The sequence below is a fragment of the Polypterus senegalus genome, chromosome 7 (assembly GCF_016835505.1).
Source record: "Polypterus senegalus isolate Bchr_013 chromosome 7, ASM1683550v1, whole genome shotgun sequence".
Classification (NCBI taxonomy): Eukaryota; Metazoa; Chordata; class Cladistia; order Polypteriformes; family Polypteridae; genus Polypterus; species Polypterus senegalus.
Window position 1 is genome coordinate 168,810,959 of NC_053160.1, and position 14,952 is coordinate 168,825,910.

At 36.0% G+C, this 14,952-nt stretch overlaps 1 protein-coding gene across 1 annotated transcript in view; it reads right to left on the reverse strand.

Moving 5' to 3' along the window:
* Positions 1-14,952, reverse strand: part of gldc (glycine dehydrogenase (decarboxylating)) — a 73,485-nt gene that overhangs the window by 13,774 nt on the left and 44,759 nt on the right. Inside the window, exons 7-18 of the mRNA XM_039759593.1 lie at positions 14,515-14,711; positions 13,602-13,698; positions 13,363-13,468; positions 12,507-12,646; positions 11,688-11,768; positions 11,068-11,165; positions 9,541-9,625; positions 9,201-9,242; positions 7,673-7,815; positions 6,322-6,397; positions 5,877-6,002; positions 982-1,131 (exon numbers count right to left, since the gene is read on the reverse strand). Coding sequence (XP_039615527.1) covers positions 982-1,131; positions 5,877-6,002; positions 6,322-6,397; positions 7,673-7,815; positions 9,201-9,242; positions 9,541-9,625; positions 11,068-11,165; positions 11,688-11,768; positions 12,507-12,646; positions 13,363-13,468; positions 13,602-13,698; positions 14,515-14,711 — 1,341 coding nt within the window. The remainder of the gene's footprint in view (positions 1-981; positions 1,132-5,876; positions 6,003-6,321; positions 6,398-7,672; positions 7,816-9,200; positions 9,243-9,540; positions 9,626-11,067; positions 11,166-11,687; positions 11,769-12,506; positions 12,647-13,362; positions 13,469-13,601; positions 13,699-14,514; positions 14,712-14,952) is intronic.

Consider the following 14,952-nt stretch of genomic DNA (forward strand, 5'->3'; position numbering starts at 1 on the left):
GCAGTGTGAGCCGGGGGACATTGCTATGATCCAGAAAGAGATGGTTCACAGGCTTCCTCAGTTGTCCCAGATGGACGTTCATAAACAAGAAAGCAAAGCAAATTAGCATAATGAGGACTTGTTACGTGTCAGTATGGCCTACACCATCACCAAGAACCTTCTCCTTCATGTACAGTATGTGGTCATTTTGGCATACGTTTTGATCACTCCTCATATATGGAGGGCAATAAGCAGAAATCATTAAGAATTTGATTCAGTTTTTGACAAACATAAAATGAAATCATTCCACAGACATCAAGTGAACCTCAGTGGCTCTGCTCAACAAAACAATCAAGTTGCAGGTTTACAAAATTGCTGATCAAATGGCAGAACACTTTGCACCACAAACATACTGAGAGCTTTTAAAACACCACTGTTAGTAGTTAAATTAATCCTACGTTCAGTCTTTGTTGAAATTTTACCACTTATGTCAAGAGAAAAATCAGAAATGATCGATGAATTCCTAAATATCTGTAGATGCAGCTCATTCTCCTCCGAGCAGGTGCACTGCTGTTTTTATTCTTTGTAAACTCGATGAACATTCATTTTGTGCCCAACCCATCTCTAATACCTTGAGAAATGGTAGTTGGGGTGAAATAAGCAAAAGCAATCACGTGGGGGGGGGGGAGAATGCTTGGCACAGACACTGAAAGGGCATTGATAAAATGAAGGAAGAGGTGAACCTGCTTCAATGAGCGAAGACTTAGTGTTACAATTACAAACATCGCGTGCTTTTTTGCTTCCAATAATTACATAAACTTTGACGCATAGCCAAGAACAAAGAGCTCTGCAAGATCAGTTTTTACTATTGAACAGTTATAAACCTTAGATAACTGCTAATCGTGCAGTTACATAACAATCTGAAAAAAGTCTAGAATGACAAGCTGTTAACTATTAAGCTGAAAAAAAAAAAAAAGCTTGTGAAATGCCATGTTTTCTTACCTGGGCGTTCATATTGGCACCATCCAGGTATACCTGGCCCCCATGAGCATGGATCAGATCACAGATCGAACTGATATTCTCTTCAAACACGCCATTTGTAGAGGGATACGTGATCATTATGGCAGCCAAGTTCTCTTTGTGTTTATCCACCTAAGCAGGAAATGCAACCAAAGTTAAAGGAGGACTAAGACATGCGCTAGTGTTTCTAATTAAACCGTAGGCAGCAGCCTAATTAGTTATCATCAAATCCTGCATTACACCTTCACAGGAGGAGAACAATTAAAACAAGGCAACTAGTGTGCAAAAAAGGAGAACAACTTTAGATTTCTAGAGAGTTCTAAATTATATACTGTTAAATATGTAAGTACTACACAGATTTGTTGTTCGTATCATGCTGCTTTTAAATTTAGACATGATGGCATTTGGAGCTTTTTTTGTTAAATTCACCGATTCAGATTGAATAAAATAAAAATAAAAACATCCTCATTGAGGCAAAATAATATTAGCATTAAAATACGTCATTTTAATCTCATATATGGATTGTGGCTTGTGATGTTTATGGTGAAATCCACTTAGTGCTCTTATAACACAGTGAAGGAGTATATATACTGTGTGCCTGTGTGGACAGACAGATAAAGAAAATATATACTGTAAAAAACACAATTATGTGTGACGATGAACTTGCCTGAACTCACTCAAAAAAAATCAGAAAAATGTCAAAATGCAAAATAATCAGTTAGTTTTCCATTTCAAAAATTCCTTAAGCAGTATAACACTATGGGAACATATTTAAGATAAGGGGGAAAATAAACCAGCCTAAGCACAATTGATTAGAGATAAGGTAACTTATGAAAAATATTTCACATAGAATGATCTGTTTTATTAAAATTAAAAATGCCAAACAGCACACCTTACATTAACAATACAAACTATGAGAAATAAGTTAAAAGCAACTGCATCTCAATCTAAAGAAAAGATAGCTGGCAGAGGTCGGCTTTAACAAGTAACTGTTGATCTTGCAAAGTTTTATTTTAACGACTATGTACTGTGAACGCATTGATACAAAATGGCTGTGATCCGCATTTACTAGGGGCCTTGAGATAGAAATCTCTAGTCTAAGGGGAAACGCTGCACACAACTAAGAAAATGCTTTGAATTTCAGTAGTAACTGACAAGTGTTTTGCTTGTACTTTTAATTTCTACTTCATAAGAGCTTTGTTAAGGTACTTTCATCACAGACTTGTACGGCTCTTATTCTGGACTGCCACTGTTTATTTTGAGACACTGGAAAATCCACTTCAGCTTTACCAGCTCACAGATCCTTTCTTAATTGAGGTGAATGCTTTATTGTGCAGTTGCTCCTACTATGATATAAATTCACTTTTGCAAACCGGACTATTAATTTATCACAGAGGTTCAGATCTGCTCAGTTTCGATAACCGACTCGTTCACAATGTCCACAAAACGCTTTGCTAATTATATTCACATATTCACTCAAGGCTTGAGCCAAAGACCAAAACAGTGGGTTTCACTGGTCAGCTCGCATGCCACTTAAACTTTATAATTATTTTGGATGTTTTTGGCTTTTTTTTCCTTTTCTCCAAATAGAGCTGTTAAATTAAAAGTCACTTTTCAAATATTATTTAAATGTATTCCAATTTTCTTTTTTATCTGAAGGCAAATGCTGACATTTGAATACAGAGTGGACACTTACTAATTTGGATGCTGTATTACAGTGGAACCTCAGTTTACGAACGTCTCGGTACACGTACAAATCGGTTTTCAGTTCGGTTTACAGCGATCGGTTCATAGCGTGCATTGTGGCAATGTTACTTTTCTTGGTGGTTTATTAAATTACGGATTTTTCAAATGTTAATTTTTTCCCTGTGCTTAAAACTCCTTAAAAAAAAAAAAGTGTTTTTAGTGAGCGGTTCCTAGCACTATAGCGTGAACTATTGCAGTGTTAGTTTTCTCTGTTGTTCAAGGTTTTCTCAGTGTTACTCAATGTTTTTACATTTGGTTTACTATTACGCTGTGCATTCTATGGTGTAATTAACTATATTTGTGCTTAAAAACTAAAAAAATATGTATTTACATACAGTACGTACAGTCTGGGACGGATTAATTGTATTTACATACAATCCTATGGTGAAAATTGCTTCGGCTCACGACCAAATCGGTTAACGGCCAGAGTTTTGGAACGAATTATGGTCATGAACCGAGGTTCCACTGTACTTGCTGTTCAGTTCTGTCAATTTGTCTGCTCCATTGTTCTGTACTAGGATATATATAGTCATAGGTTTTAACATATTTCTAAATAATTCTACATTATCATGTAAAGTCACTCTTGCACCAGAGATCCCAAACTTAACACAGTTCTGTGATGAGATATTTATGTATACACTGCATTCCTCCTTTTTACTGGAAGTAAATGATATACTGCTAAGGAGCATATGAATATCACATCAATTTTGTATTTAGTTGTGTTTATATGCGTATTAATCTTCCTTTATTTGCTTACAAATGACAAGCCTTGGTGGATCCTTCTGATCTTTGTGCATTTTCTTTTATTGTGAATATTAACAGCATCCTATTCTTGCAGAGCTAGATGTATAATCTTATTAGAGACAACCAAATGCATATTTTGTTTAAAGTGGATGGAAACAACTAGACGGCTCACCGAGTTTCACGTTTCTAAGCTAATCCAATGTTCCATGAATTTGGCACTCAAAGTTCGGTGGCGATTCTGAACTACAATGAGTAATGGTGCTGTTGTTAACCTGGTCTATCAAGAAGCAGTCTTCTGATTGCAATAACCTTTGAACAGCTCAAGAGGCTCCTTATTAAACATAAAAACATACGTCACCTGTGAGGGCAGCACACTGCATGTGTTAAAAATAAACATAACAACATGCAGCAACGGAAAAACCTTTCTGTGTAATCAGACTAGTAGTCAAAGTGCATGAGGTGTTGAGAGTGCCTTCAGTTGTTCATACTTACGACGACATTGCTAGAGTGGGCCACAACTGGCAGCTACGTTTGTGACGTTATGAATTGCAAAATATGCACTCAAGGTAAATAGTGGGTCATATGAATATCACAATATCACAGCTGCCATTAAGACAGCTCCTAATGAAACGCAACAGAAGATGCAGATATTAGCATTTAAGTCAGTAGACATGCCCAACGACGCTGACACCGCTCCAGCAGAACCGTGGACAAGGTTGCAGCGTATCCACATTGTGACTGTGTTTCTAAATGAGTAACCAGTGTAAGTTACATTACTGTCTACCTGGAAATGCAAACGTGTCCTTCCAGACTATAACTGCAGTTTAACACGTAGCAAATACATAGACCACAATGTTTATATTTGCTGCTGTTATGTCTTGAAGTGATGCAATAGTTAAAAATGACAAAGATACTGTAGCTGGCAGAAGCACATCCAAGACTGATGAGACAAAGTATCAGTGGTCTGCTTGTGTGTGCGCACTGTGCTCATTACAATATACAAATTAATCATTAAGCTTCAGTCAGTTTGTGCTAATGAGCTCCTGAATTGACGAGTAGCAATTTTAGCTTTCTACTTAATCTTAGAGTCAAGTCCATTCTTTAGTATTCTTTGCTCCCTCCCTGTCGCTCCACAGTTATTTTATGTATTTGACGAACACAAAGAGAAATGGGACACTTCACTGCAACTCCAAATGTTTAAGACTAGAGGACATTGGTAGTATTGGGGGGTTTGAAGAAGAAACTCTTTGGGCAAAGCCTTTTCAGTAGCAAATTTCACCATAATTCACTACAAACTTTTTACCGAGTTGTCCTCAGATGTGTGTTCTCGTTTAAGAATCATGTCTGGCCCAGCGAGATTACTAATATCCAAAACTTTTTTTGTTTTCATGCTAACCGTTTTTGGCAATAACGTCCAACCTAGTGGAATATATACAAATCATTCTTTAGCACAGTGTTGTCTACTGAAGCAGTGGTGTCACGAATGCAAGTCCGCCAACAGTGTGTCCCAAAGTCAAAGACAGTTCACAGACACTGGAAAATGAAAAGATAATATGCTGCCTGTCTTTTATGGTTTATGCTCAATTTAAATAATTCTTTTTTTTACTGTTTTAGTTCACTTAGATAAAGTTGTTATCTTGAAATCTAAACATGTAATGACATTCATCACATTTATATAACTGCTGGTTATTATAGCAATTACGTTCAAATCTAGATTTTTATTTATTTATTTTTACTCAACAATGTTCAATACTAATAAGTTATTTGGTGAACTATATATAATATCATGCTATAATAATAAGCCTTTTGGTTTCCTTAGTTCAAAATACTATTCAAATGGTTAAGCTTCAGAAAATTAATATAAAAAATGTATAGTTACTAATACTGAATGTTATGGCAAATTACATTGTAATGACACTTTTGACCATATTGCCCTGCCTTAAAGTTTATACTGTAATACATGCAAGTGTTGGACAAAATAACAAAAGCACCACATGAAAAAGAGACTTTATCTTTAAAGTAACTGGACCGCATTTGCAAATTCAAGTGTAAAAGCGAGTTACATTAAGTTGATTGCCAATCAAAAGTATAACAACTAGCACTTGGACGTAAGAGTTTTCAATAAAATATGATGCAACAAATTACATCCCAAAGAAGCTGTAATCTGCAAAATGATTGCTACTACAGGACTAGGCCACAATTAAACAACTATAAATTGTAGAGTACACGTAAAGAAAAGCACAGAGTCAGAATGGCATAAACCCAATTAACCAGAGTCCACCTAGAATATAGTGAACTCATTACTGGGGGGGCGGAAACAGGACCTGCTCTTACGTGGCAGTAAAGCACAATATAAAGCAACACTCTGTATCTTATACATTTCTTACCATGGCTTTTAGATGCACAATATCAATACTTCCATCTTTATCTACTTCAACAGACTGGATTTTCATTCCTGCCATTTGAGCACTGGCTGGGTTTGTGCCATGGGCAGATTTTGGAATGAGACAAACCTTTAGAGGAGAAATCAAAAGGGACTGAATCAGAATCAACAACTAAGACTTTAAATATACTTGAATACAAATAAACTCTGCAACTAGACATGAAGAACTAAAACGGCAAGGTAATTTCATCACCCAAACACAACAATTCCCATACTTACAAGGGCGGCCTCACTAGACCCAGTTACCTGCTCAATCTGAACAAACATGAAGCCCTAAAGTGAAACCCCAAAACCACAGTTTGAGACTGCAGACCCACTGCTTAATCTACAGGGGTTTGCTTTAAAGTACAACGTGGCAAACAGAGTCTAGAATCATGGCATGCACCTACCGTTCTGTGAGCTTCCCCTTTTGCATTTAGGTAAGCTTTAATGGCAGCCAAGCCAGCATATTCACCTTGGGCGCCACTACAAAACACGTAAGCAAAATAATACCAAAATACGTATGTTAGCAACACCAAATTTACAAATTCAACTGTAAATATGCAATGTTCTTAAAAAATCTTACTAAGTGCATTAAAAGAGAAAGTCAGCAACAAATATGTCAGAGTTTTAAAAATCTCTTGGTAATATTTATTTGAAAATCTTAAATAGCATTTCACAATCGCTCTCTCTCAATGAAGGCATAAATGTATTCATATTCCCATTTAGTGATGCCACTTAAAGACTAGAGCCAACACCACCACAGATACAGCCACTAGAAGGAACTTGTTCAGGTGGCATAGCACCTTGGTGCAGTGAGAAAACATTCATATTCTTATCTGCTTTGTCCAATTCATGATCACAGGGAATTAGAGGATATCCCAGCAGCCTTTGGGAACAAGGCAAAAAGACACGCCTGGAGTACATTCATGTACACACCCACACATTTTATAGTCTACGGTTTACCTTATATACCCATGTTTAGAATAGGGATGGAAAACTAATACAGGCAAATGTACAACAATGGCAATACCTGGGATTGGAGCGCAGTCTCCTGCAGCTGTGAAGCACTAGTGCTAACCACTACACCACAGTGCGCCCTGGCTGATAAAATATGGCAAGAGTCTGAAAATCCACCTCAAAGTCTGTATCGTACATTACACGTTTGTAATAACAGCAATGTTATAAGCTACATTTAATTAACTAAATGTTTTAGAAAAGGCAGGCTGCGGAGAAAGCAGGCACACCATCCTAGTCGGAGCAAATACCCCACCAACTTAAAAATGTGAATTTAAAAAAAAATAGGACCCACACAGCTGGAAGGTGAGCATGATTTAAATGAGACAGTAGAGGAAAAAAAGAATAAATGTTGACAGTATTATTTAAACACTTTTTGACAGAAAACGTGTTAGGAGTATCATAACCATACACCATTTATGATTAAGCATAAAATAAATGTTGGAATTCTGCAAAAATTGCGAACCAGACAAGAGTTATTGATTAAATATACAGTAGACAGAGCCAAGTACACTGTACTATGTACAGTGGACTCTGATCTGAAAATTTCTGAGCTCAATACATGGTAATAAATAAGATGAACCATAACACTATATCAAAGTTAATGGTGTGCAAGATATCATATCAAACATTAACTGGCACTACCGTACACAAGATTACTGTGCTATCAGTGATGATGTTTTTACCATATAATTAAAATTTATGGAAAGTAACTTTATATAATAGCTTAGGTACATCACACACCTGTTTGGCTGGAATGAGATTTTATCATATCCTGTTATTTCACACAAGTCCCGTTCTAGCTCCTTAAAAAGTTGCTGGTAGCCCTCAGCTTGATTTAATGGCACAAATGGATGCATGTTTGCAAATTCCTTCCAGGTAATTGGCTACAAAGAATAGGGAAGAAAGAAGTAGAAAGCAGAAGTCCACCACAGCCTATTTTCAAGAGTATCTTTTAGTTAACTACATAAGCAATACTTATTCTTTCATTGGGCCCACTATTCCTGTCTGTCCATTAGGTTTATATAATAGTGTCAACAACATAACTAAATGATCTAAGCAAGATTTCAAATAGTGTTCATTAAGGAGTAAATGCATTAAAAACAAGAAACTGAATTAGTCAGGTTCATAATGGGAAATTCATTCAAGACTGATTTAAAACCAGAAACTCAAAGGGCTGCCTAAGCAACTTAGTGGTATATAACCACCATACGCAGCTTATTTCAGAACTGCTTTGTTTTGATAACCACAAGTGGCATTTTGTGAACAGTGATGTATTGTGAAACAGGCAAAAATAAGGGGATTTTAGATTTTGATATTATTCTTATTAATATGGAAATAAGAAGCCCACTGTGGTAGTAATACAACCAACATGATCAAACATTTAAAATAATGAAGGGAGTGAACTTGGGCACATGCCAGCCATTAGTAAAAATTTGCTTTTCAACAAGAAAAAGCAGGCTCAAACAGAAGGTGGTTAAGAGAAACTCCTTCACAGCCATTAGGAAGCAAGCCTTTACACTAAGAACAATGGACTAATGGACTAAGCCACTAACTTGTATTAATATTCAGAGGACCTTCAAATTTCAGTTATACTGTGCAAACATTAGGTGAATAGGGACTGATGAGGCATCTCTTTATTAGAAAAAAAAATCTTGGAAGGCTTACAAGGACACCATACGTGATTTTCTCTGAGACACTTTAACGTCCCGCGAGAGAAGGCAGTGAGACAAAAGGACAGCTGCTGTACAGGCTTTTAAATGATCGACACACAGCGCAACAAGCAGAACACGCAGCTCGGCAGCAGCAGCAAGGCAGCAGCTGATCCGACCGCATCTCCTTAGCGTGCATTCAGCCCCCCTTTACAACAAGAGCGGCAGAGACATAAAGTGGCTGGTGCGCAGTGCGCCCCGAGGTGTGCGTTGTAATGGACGAGTGAAACAGGACCCTAGTCTTCTAAAAAATGTGCAAAAATGTGCATAAAAATCCACCATCTGAACCCAGTTTTCTGGAGCAGGGAAGCACAGATACTAACCGCTGTGCCAACATCATGTTATTTTATACAAAAAACATAAGAAAATGTAATGGACAATACCCAATAAATACACAATACATAAATATTTTCATGTCATTTTTGTTTTATGTGATGCAGAAATTATTTGTTCTTGCTCTCTTTCTCACTTTTCTAGTAATAATATTATTTACAATAGTTTCCCAGCAAGAAGGATTAAAAGGACACCTAGAGTCTAGCAATGATTTAAGAATCACTTACAGCTAGTTCTGAAGAACTGTTCAGTTTCATTGTGCAAGACCCCTAGATAAAAGATAAAAAGGCAAAAAAAAAAAAAAAATGTTAGATAGACTTTTACACCCTTGTAAAATTTTACACCCTTGTAGTTGTACATGTTTATAACTATTTTCAACCGCTACAATTTGGAAAACTTTCTTTGCAGGACATTAAAAGAATAAATCAACCACTTAGAATTTCTAAATGCTCTCATAGAGGACAAAAAAATATATTTAATAAGGAACATATTACAAGGCAAAAGTGGATTACATTTCTAGAAAATGTACCTGTACATATTGCCTTAAATGCCAAAAATTAAACCTACCAAAGGTATCATGCTGTGCACTAAAGAAATATCTTTGTTTTCAAGTTTTTTCATGTATCGAACAATATTGGTTTCAGAGTGATAACTAGAAAAAAAAAAATATATATATTATCAGAATTTAGAAATACATTTTACATCAACAACATAAATAAGACAAAAAAAAAAAAAACAGTTAATTCACAGCCCAAATAACTCTTTCCCAGAAAACTTAAGGAACACAATACTGGTTCTTTAGCAGCTCTATTTAAAAAAAATAGAAAGTCTGACATTGTATAAGCTGCCATAATTTAGGATGTTCATAAAAGTAATGATTTACTTCATGAGGTAGAAATATGTCATAAACAAGAATAGTTGCGCAAGATATTTGAAATACTAAAATGTGCTCTTCAATTTAAATGTTACATCTAAATACTTTAAATTGCCATAGATATTTGTCATTTTTCACCCTCTGATAGAGGTCCATCAGGGGCAAGATCCCTAGTAAAGATTCAAAAATCAAACATCATATTCATAATCACTGGCATTGGAATAGTCAAAAATGATACCCCACATGTTTATACTTAAAATTTTTTATTCATATCTTTCCAGGAGTGGATTTTAGAGTGCTAGGGCCACTGGTAAAGAATCAAATATCAAAAATATTATCATATCCATTATCGGCAACACTGAAATAACATTTAACAACAGTTTTGTGAAAAGGAGTAACTCTGACCCCTCATATACCATGAAGGGGTAAGTAAAATCCCTGTAGTCGGTTGCTACAACATCAAGTCCTTGTGATCACCTATTAGTTTACTCTTTATCGTAAGGGTGAAATTACCTGCACAACAAATGGTCCAAAAATGGCCTACAATTAGGGTTTTTCATGTCTAAAGGACCTATGACCCTTTGAGATTCACTTAACCTGCCAATGCTACAACTGTACAACTACAGAATCAACTCTATTGTAAGAATAAGTCCTTTTATATAATTTTTGCTATAAATGGTGAAATTCTATAAAAATATAAATTTGTTTATTACTTGCTTCTGTTTTAACTGTTCTTGACATTTTTGTAAATTAATACTGGTATTTAAGATAAATGTATTCTTTCAAAACGGCAGCCTCTTGTACCCTATGACCTCTAGTAATTTAGGAACATACAAATACCAATCACTACACAGGGAACAGAGTACATGCATTCTCTGTTAAGTCAAACAATCTCTTAAATTCATATTTTATGATGTAGGAATGCTTTGTTTAACGCATACTGCACAACCCTACCCTACAATGAGTAAACATAAATTGGTTCATTACGATGACATTAAAACAGGCTGTACTATAAACAGGTTATGAATGCTGCTCATGTAGTTTTTGGGTAGGATGCAGTCAGTCAAGGACTATTGTTATTAAGTATTTATTAAGATTACTTAGTTATAAGATGGACATTTGCAAAAAAACTGAGTGGTACAAGGTACTAGAGAAGCATTAAAAAGAAAAATATCCAAAAATGGTCTCACTGTAAAATAACCAATATAGCAAACGCAAACCTGTTAAAAACTGTATGTGAAAGAAATTTGCTGGTCCTCTTGAACGGAGTTCCAAGGATTCCCTTCATGTCGTCACCTATTTTTTCTGCAGTCAGTTCCTGTTTGTATGGAAGGGAACACAAATTCACAAAGCGTTGTACATGTGTAGCACTGCGGTCAGAATGTGACATCTGCTCAACGTTATCTAGGACGCACCTTACAACAAAGCCAATTATGAAATTAATGGAAATAGGCTACTACAAATTATGTACAGTATATTCCTTACACGTAAAAATATGATGAAAATATGCCTGAAATAACATCCCAGTCTCTAGCTGGACAAAAGTACAATTCACACCATATAAAAGTAACCTAATTGTACTTTTTGTCGCAATCGTTTTTCCTCATAACCAATTTGTCATAAGCTGGGCCAAACAAAACTGAAACTGCACAACGTCAATACAGTGGAGTGAGATGCCATAATTATGGTGGCTACAGGCCCCACAAAGGAAATATGAGAGTTTACTGGTTAAACTAACCACTTGCCTAAAACAGAATATTGAAGTCTTTCTGAAAGTTACATAGTCAGAAATGCTTTATGGTGCAATAATACGGCACCGATAATACTTCAGTATACTTACAGCAGAGGATTCACAGCCAAATATCCACAGAAGATCATCTAAATCCCTCTCTGTTACGGTCTCATCCAAAGAAACACCAAGCTACCAATTCAAAAGACAATATTAGTTCTGGAATTGTGCTGATTAAATATATTCAAAACATCTGAAATAAAGTTATACTTAAGAAAACTAGCGACTAAATCTAGTAGTTTGCTGCAGCCACCGATTCCTTTATCTGAGGTATGAGTGTGGCACGTGCATAAAGTAGGCCAATGACTTGCTTGTCTTCTTTCCTCTCCTTTTCAGTGTAAAGGATACTATAGCACAGCCAAAGCTTCTGAAGATTTCATTTGTGTCATCCATGATTACCAACCGTGACTGCATCGGTTCACATTACATGAGTACATGATGGTCAGGATGAAAGTTGCCAACAGATCTGAGGTATTTGTTCTTTGCTATAAAAAAGAGTGATGTGCTCTCCACAAGTTGCCAGCAAGTGTACATAAATGTGATGTCAGATGGGAGGGGAGAATAAGTTACTAGACAAAAGTATTCACTGTTAATAATTTATATTAGTATGTCTGCCTCTTTGAGAAGCTTAGGTTTTAGTTTTTTTTTTCCAACAATTATAAAATGTAAAGACAGTTCGATTAAGTGAAACAATTTCAAGTACAATGTTTGACTGTTGACACATTTTCTAAATTGTAGTTTATAATAGTACATTAAAGTTCCTTGGAAGAGCTGTACTTTAAACAGGGTGCTCCTGTCCAATAGCATGTGCACCGTCAGTTCCACAAACTTCAGAGGAATTCCAAAGACACAAGGTATAATTATGCCTACCACATCATGACTGTAGACTCGAATGTTGACCTGACGCTGAGCTGCTCTTAGCAGTATTTCTTTCGCTGGTACACCGCATTGAACCTTCAAGGTGTCAAAGAACAGGTCATGCTCTAATTTGTGTCCTGCTCGCTTCAGCCCTGCCAAGCAAGAAATTAAACAACATGGATAACATTATGCAAAGTTGCTAGGAATAAACTGGGACAGTCTTGTAAGTACACATTTAAGAGTGTAAAATCGAATTTCAAAGACACGGTGGAGTATATTTTATGTATGTTAGCTTTTGGCTGGTCAAAAACACTACAGCTTTTCTGCAAATTACATTAACAAGGTAGACATTGCTAGAGCTTGTTTTACATTGAAATGTAAGCAGTGTGGAACAGTGTGGTCAAGGCAGTAAGGTAAAGTGACACTATAGGTTTACTGAGTGAGTGTTCCTGAGAGGGTTACTTGAATAATCTCAGCTTTCACAGTAGAAACACTGTGGCTGCAGGAAAAGATTAGTATGAAATATGCTCAGAGAACTGGATATTGTCAGAGGCTTTGGTTATTGCACTGGAAGATGGAGACCATACATTAAGCCAAGCATTCAAGACTATCTCCATTTTTTAAAAAAGAGTCACAATAGGGTGCATAGCAGTCATTTAGTGATCACTCATTAATCCTTAGGAAAAGATATGTGGACTAAATGAAAATCTGTATAAACTACACTAGAAATTGAAATGTACATATTTATGATTAAAAGTGCTTTATGAAAAAAATATGTTTTTGTTGTTTTTCTTTGGCCAGATTTCCTTTCCTTGATAGCAATAAAAATTTGATCACCAAAAAATGTATAAAGAATGAAACAATTTACCTTCAGCCAGAATGACTGCAGCATTATGCACCCTTCTTGCAATATGCTTAAGTCCCTGCGATCCATGATAGATTGCAAACATGACTGCCATGTTGGCAAGTAAAGCCTGGGAAAGACAGAACTGACTGTTTATGACATTGTCCAATGACCAAAAAAAAAAAACTGACTGTATACATTATAAAATGAATAACAAGTCTAAGGATAAAGCCTTGTTAATATAAAAGAAATATTCCTAATACCTGGGCTGTGCAAATATTGCTAGTAGCTTTATCCCTTCTAATGTGTTGCTCTCGGGTCTGAAGGGCTAAGCGATACACCTCTTTTCCTGCAGCATCTCTGAAAGTAAGCAAAATGTACATTACTGTCCTCAGGGTATTGTGAATCCATTGTATATCTGTTAAACTGGAAAAGAATGAGAGTCAACTAATAAAAGTGATTAGAATATTTACCGGTGAGCTATCAAATGGGAATAAGGAAGTTATGAAATAGGAATTATGAATGCCATGAAAGTGACTAACTTAAATTACTGCTTATTGGTACATAAACTATTTTGCAGTTTCACAATCTTTTGAATCAAGATGATAAAGTGAAAAAAGCACCAAGACCCACAAAGAGGAACAGAACTGAGATACTTCTCGATTTTTTTCTGCTTGCAGAGAATTTCAGAAAACAGTTTTACAAATTCTGCTTTGCTAGTTCTGGTATCTTCTGGTAAAAAAATGTTTAGGCACATGTAGATACTGCAGTAAATGTGCCAGGGCAGAAATGTAATTAAATGTGAATGGTTTTACATTTTCACCAGTTAGGACTCCAATGATGCGTCCCCCCTCCAATTTGTAGGACAATTAGTATCCCCTCCCTGTAAATTTGTGTTATTATGCAAACGACATAGAGAAGGAGAACACCTTATGCATGAATAGTTAACATAGTGTGCAGTCTAATTCTTTGTACAGCATGAAATACTTTACTAAAGAAGGCACATATTTAGTATAATTTCTTTCCCAACCAAAACAAAATCTTATACTTAACTAAACTGAAATACTTAACAAACATATATACCGTAAAAAGAAAAAATTCTGATAAAAAATATAAAGTAAGGAGTAAAAAAGTAAGGTTATTCTCTTTGTCAAGATTTATTTTGGTAGTATTTACCTTGTGACGCCCACCATTCTTCCTGGCATCATTCTAACCAGATTCTCCTTTACAGCAAAAAAAGCTGCATGAGGCCCTCCATAACTAAGAGGCACCCCAAACCTCTGGGAACTGCCGAGGGAAATGTCTACCCCAAACTCACCAGGTGGCCTTATTACACACAGGGCTAACAAATCAGTTGCACAGCATGCCAGAGCCTGGGGTGAAAATAAAAACATAAAAATACAACAGATTGTCTATGAAATACATTTACAGTACAAATCAATTTAAAATAATACAGGTTTGCTTAATGTTACAGCCTTGTACAGGGGTCGCCCTACCAGACCTAGAATGTTTTCGCTTCATATTCAAACTCAGACTAATTGGATTGGATTGGTATTGGATTGACATGCCTACATAGCCTCCATCATGGCTTACAGTAGAGGTCAATTGGAGTGT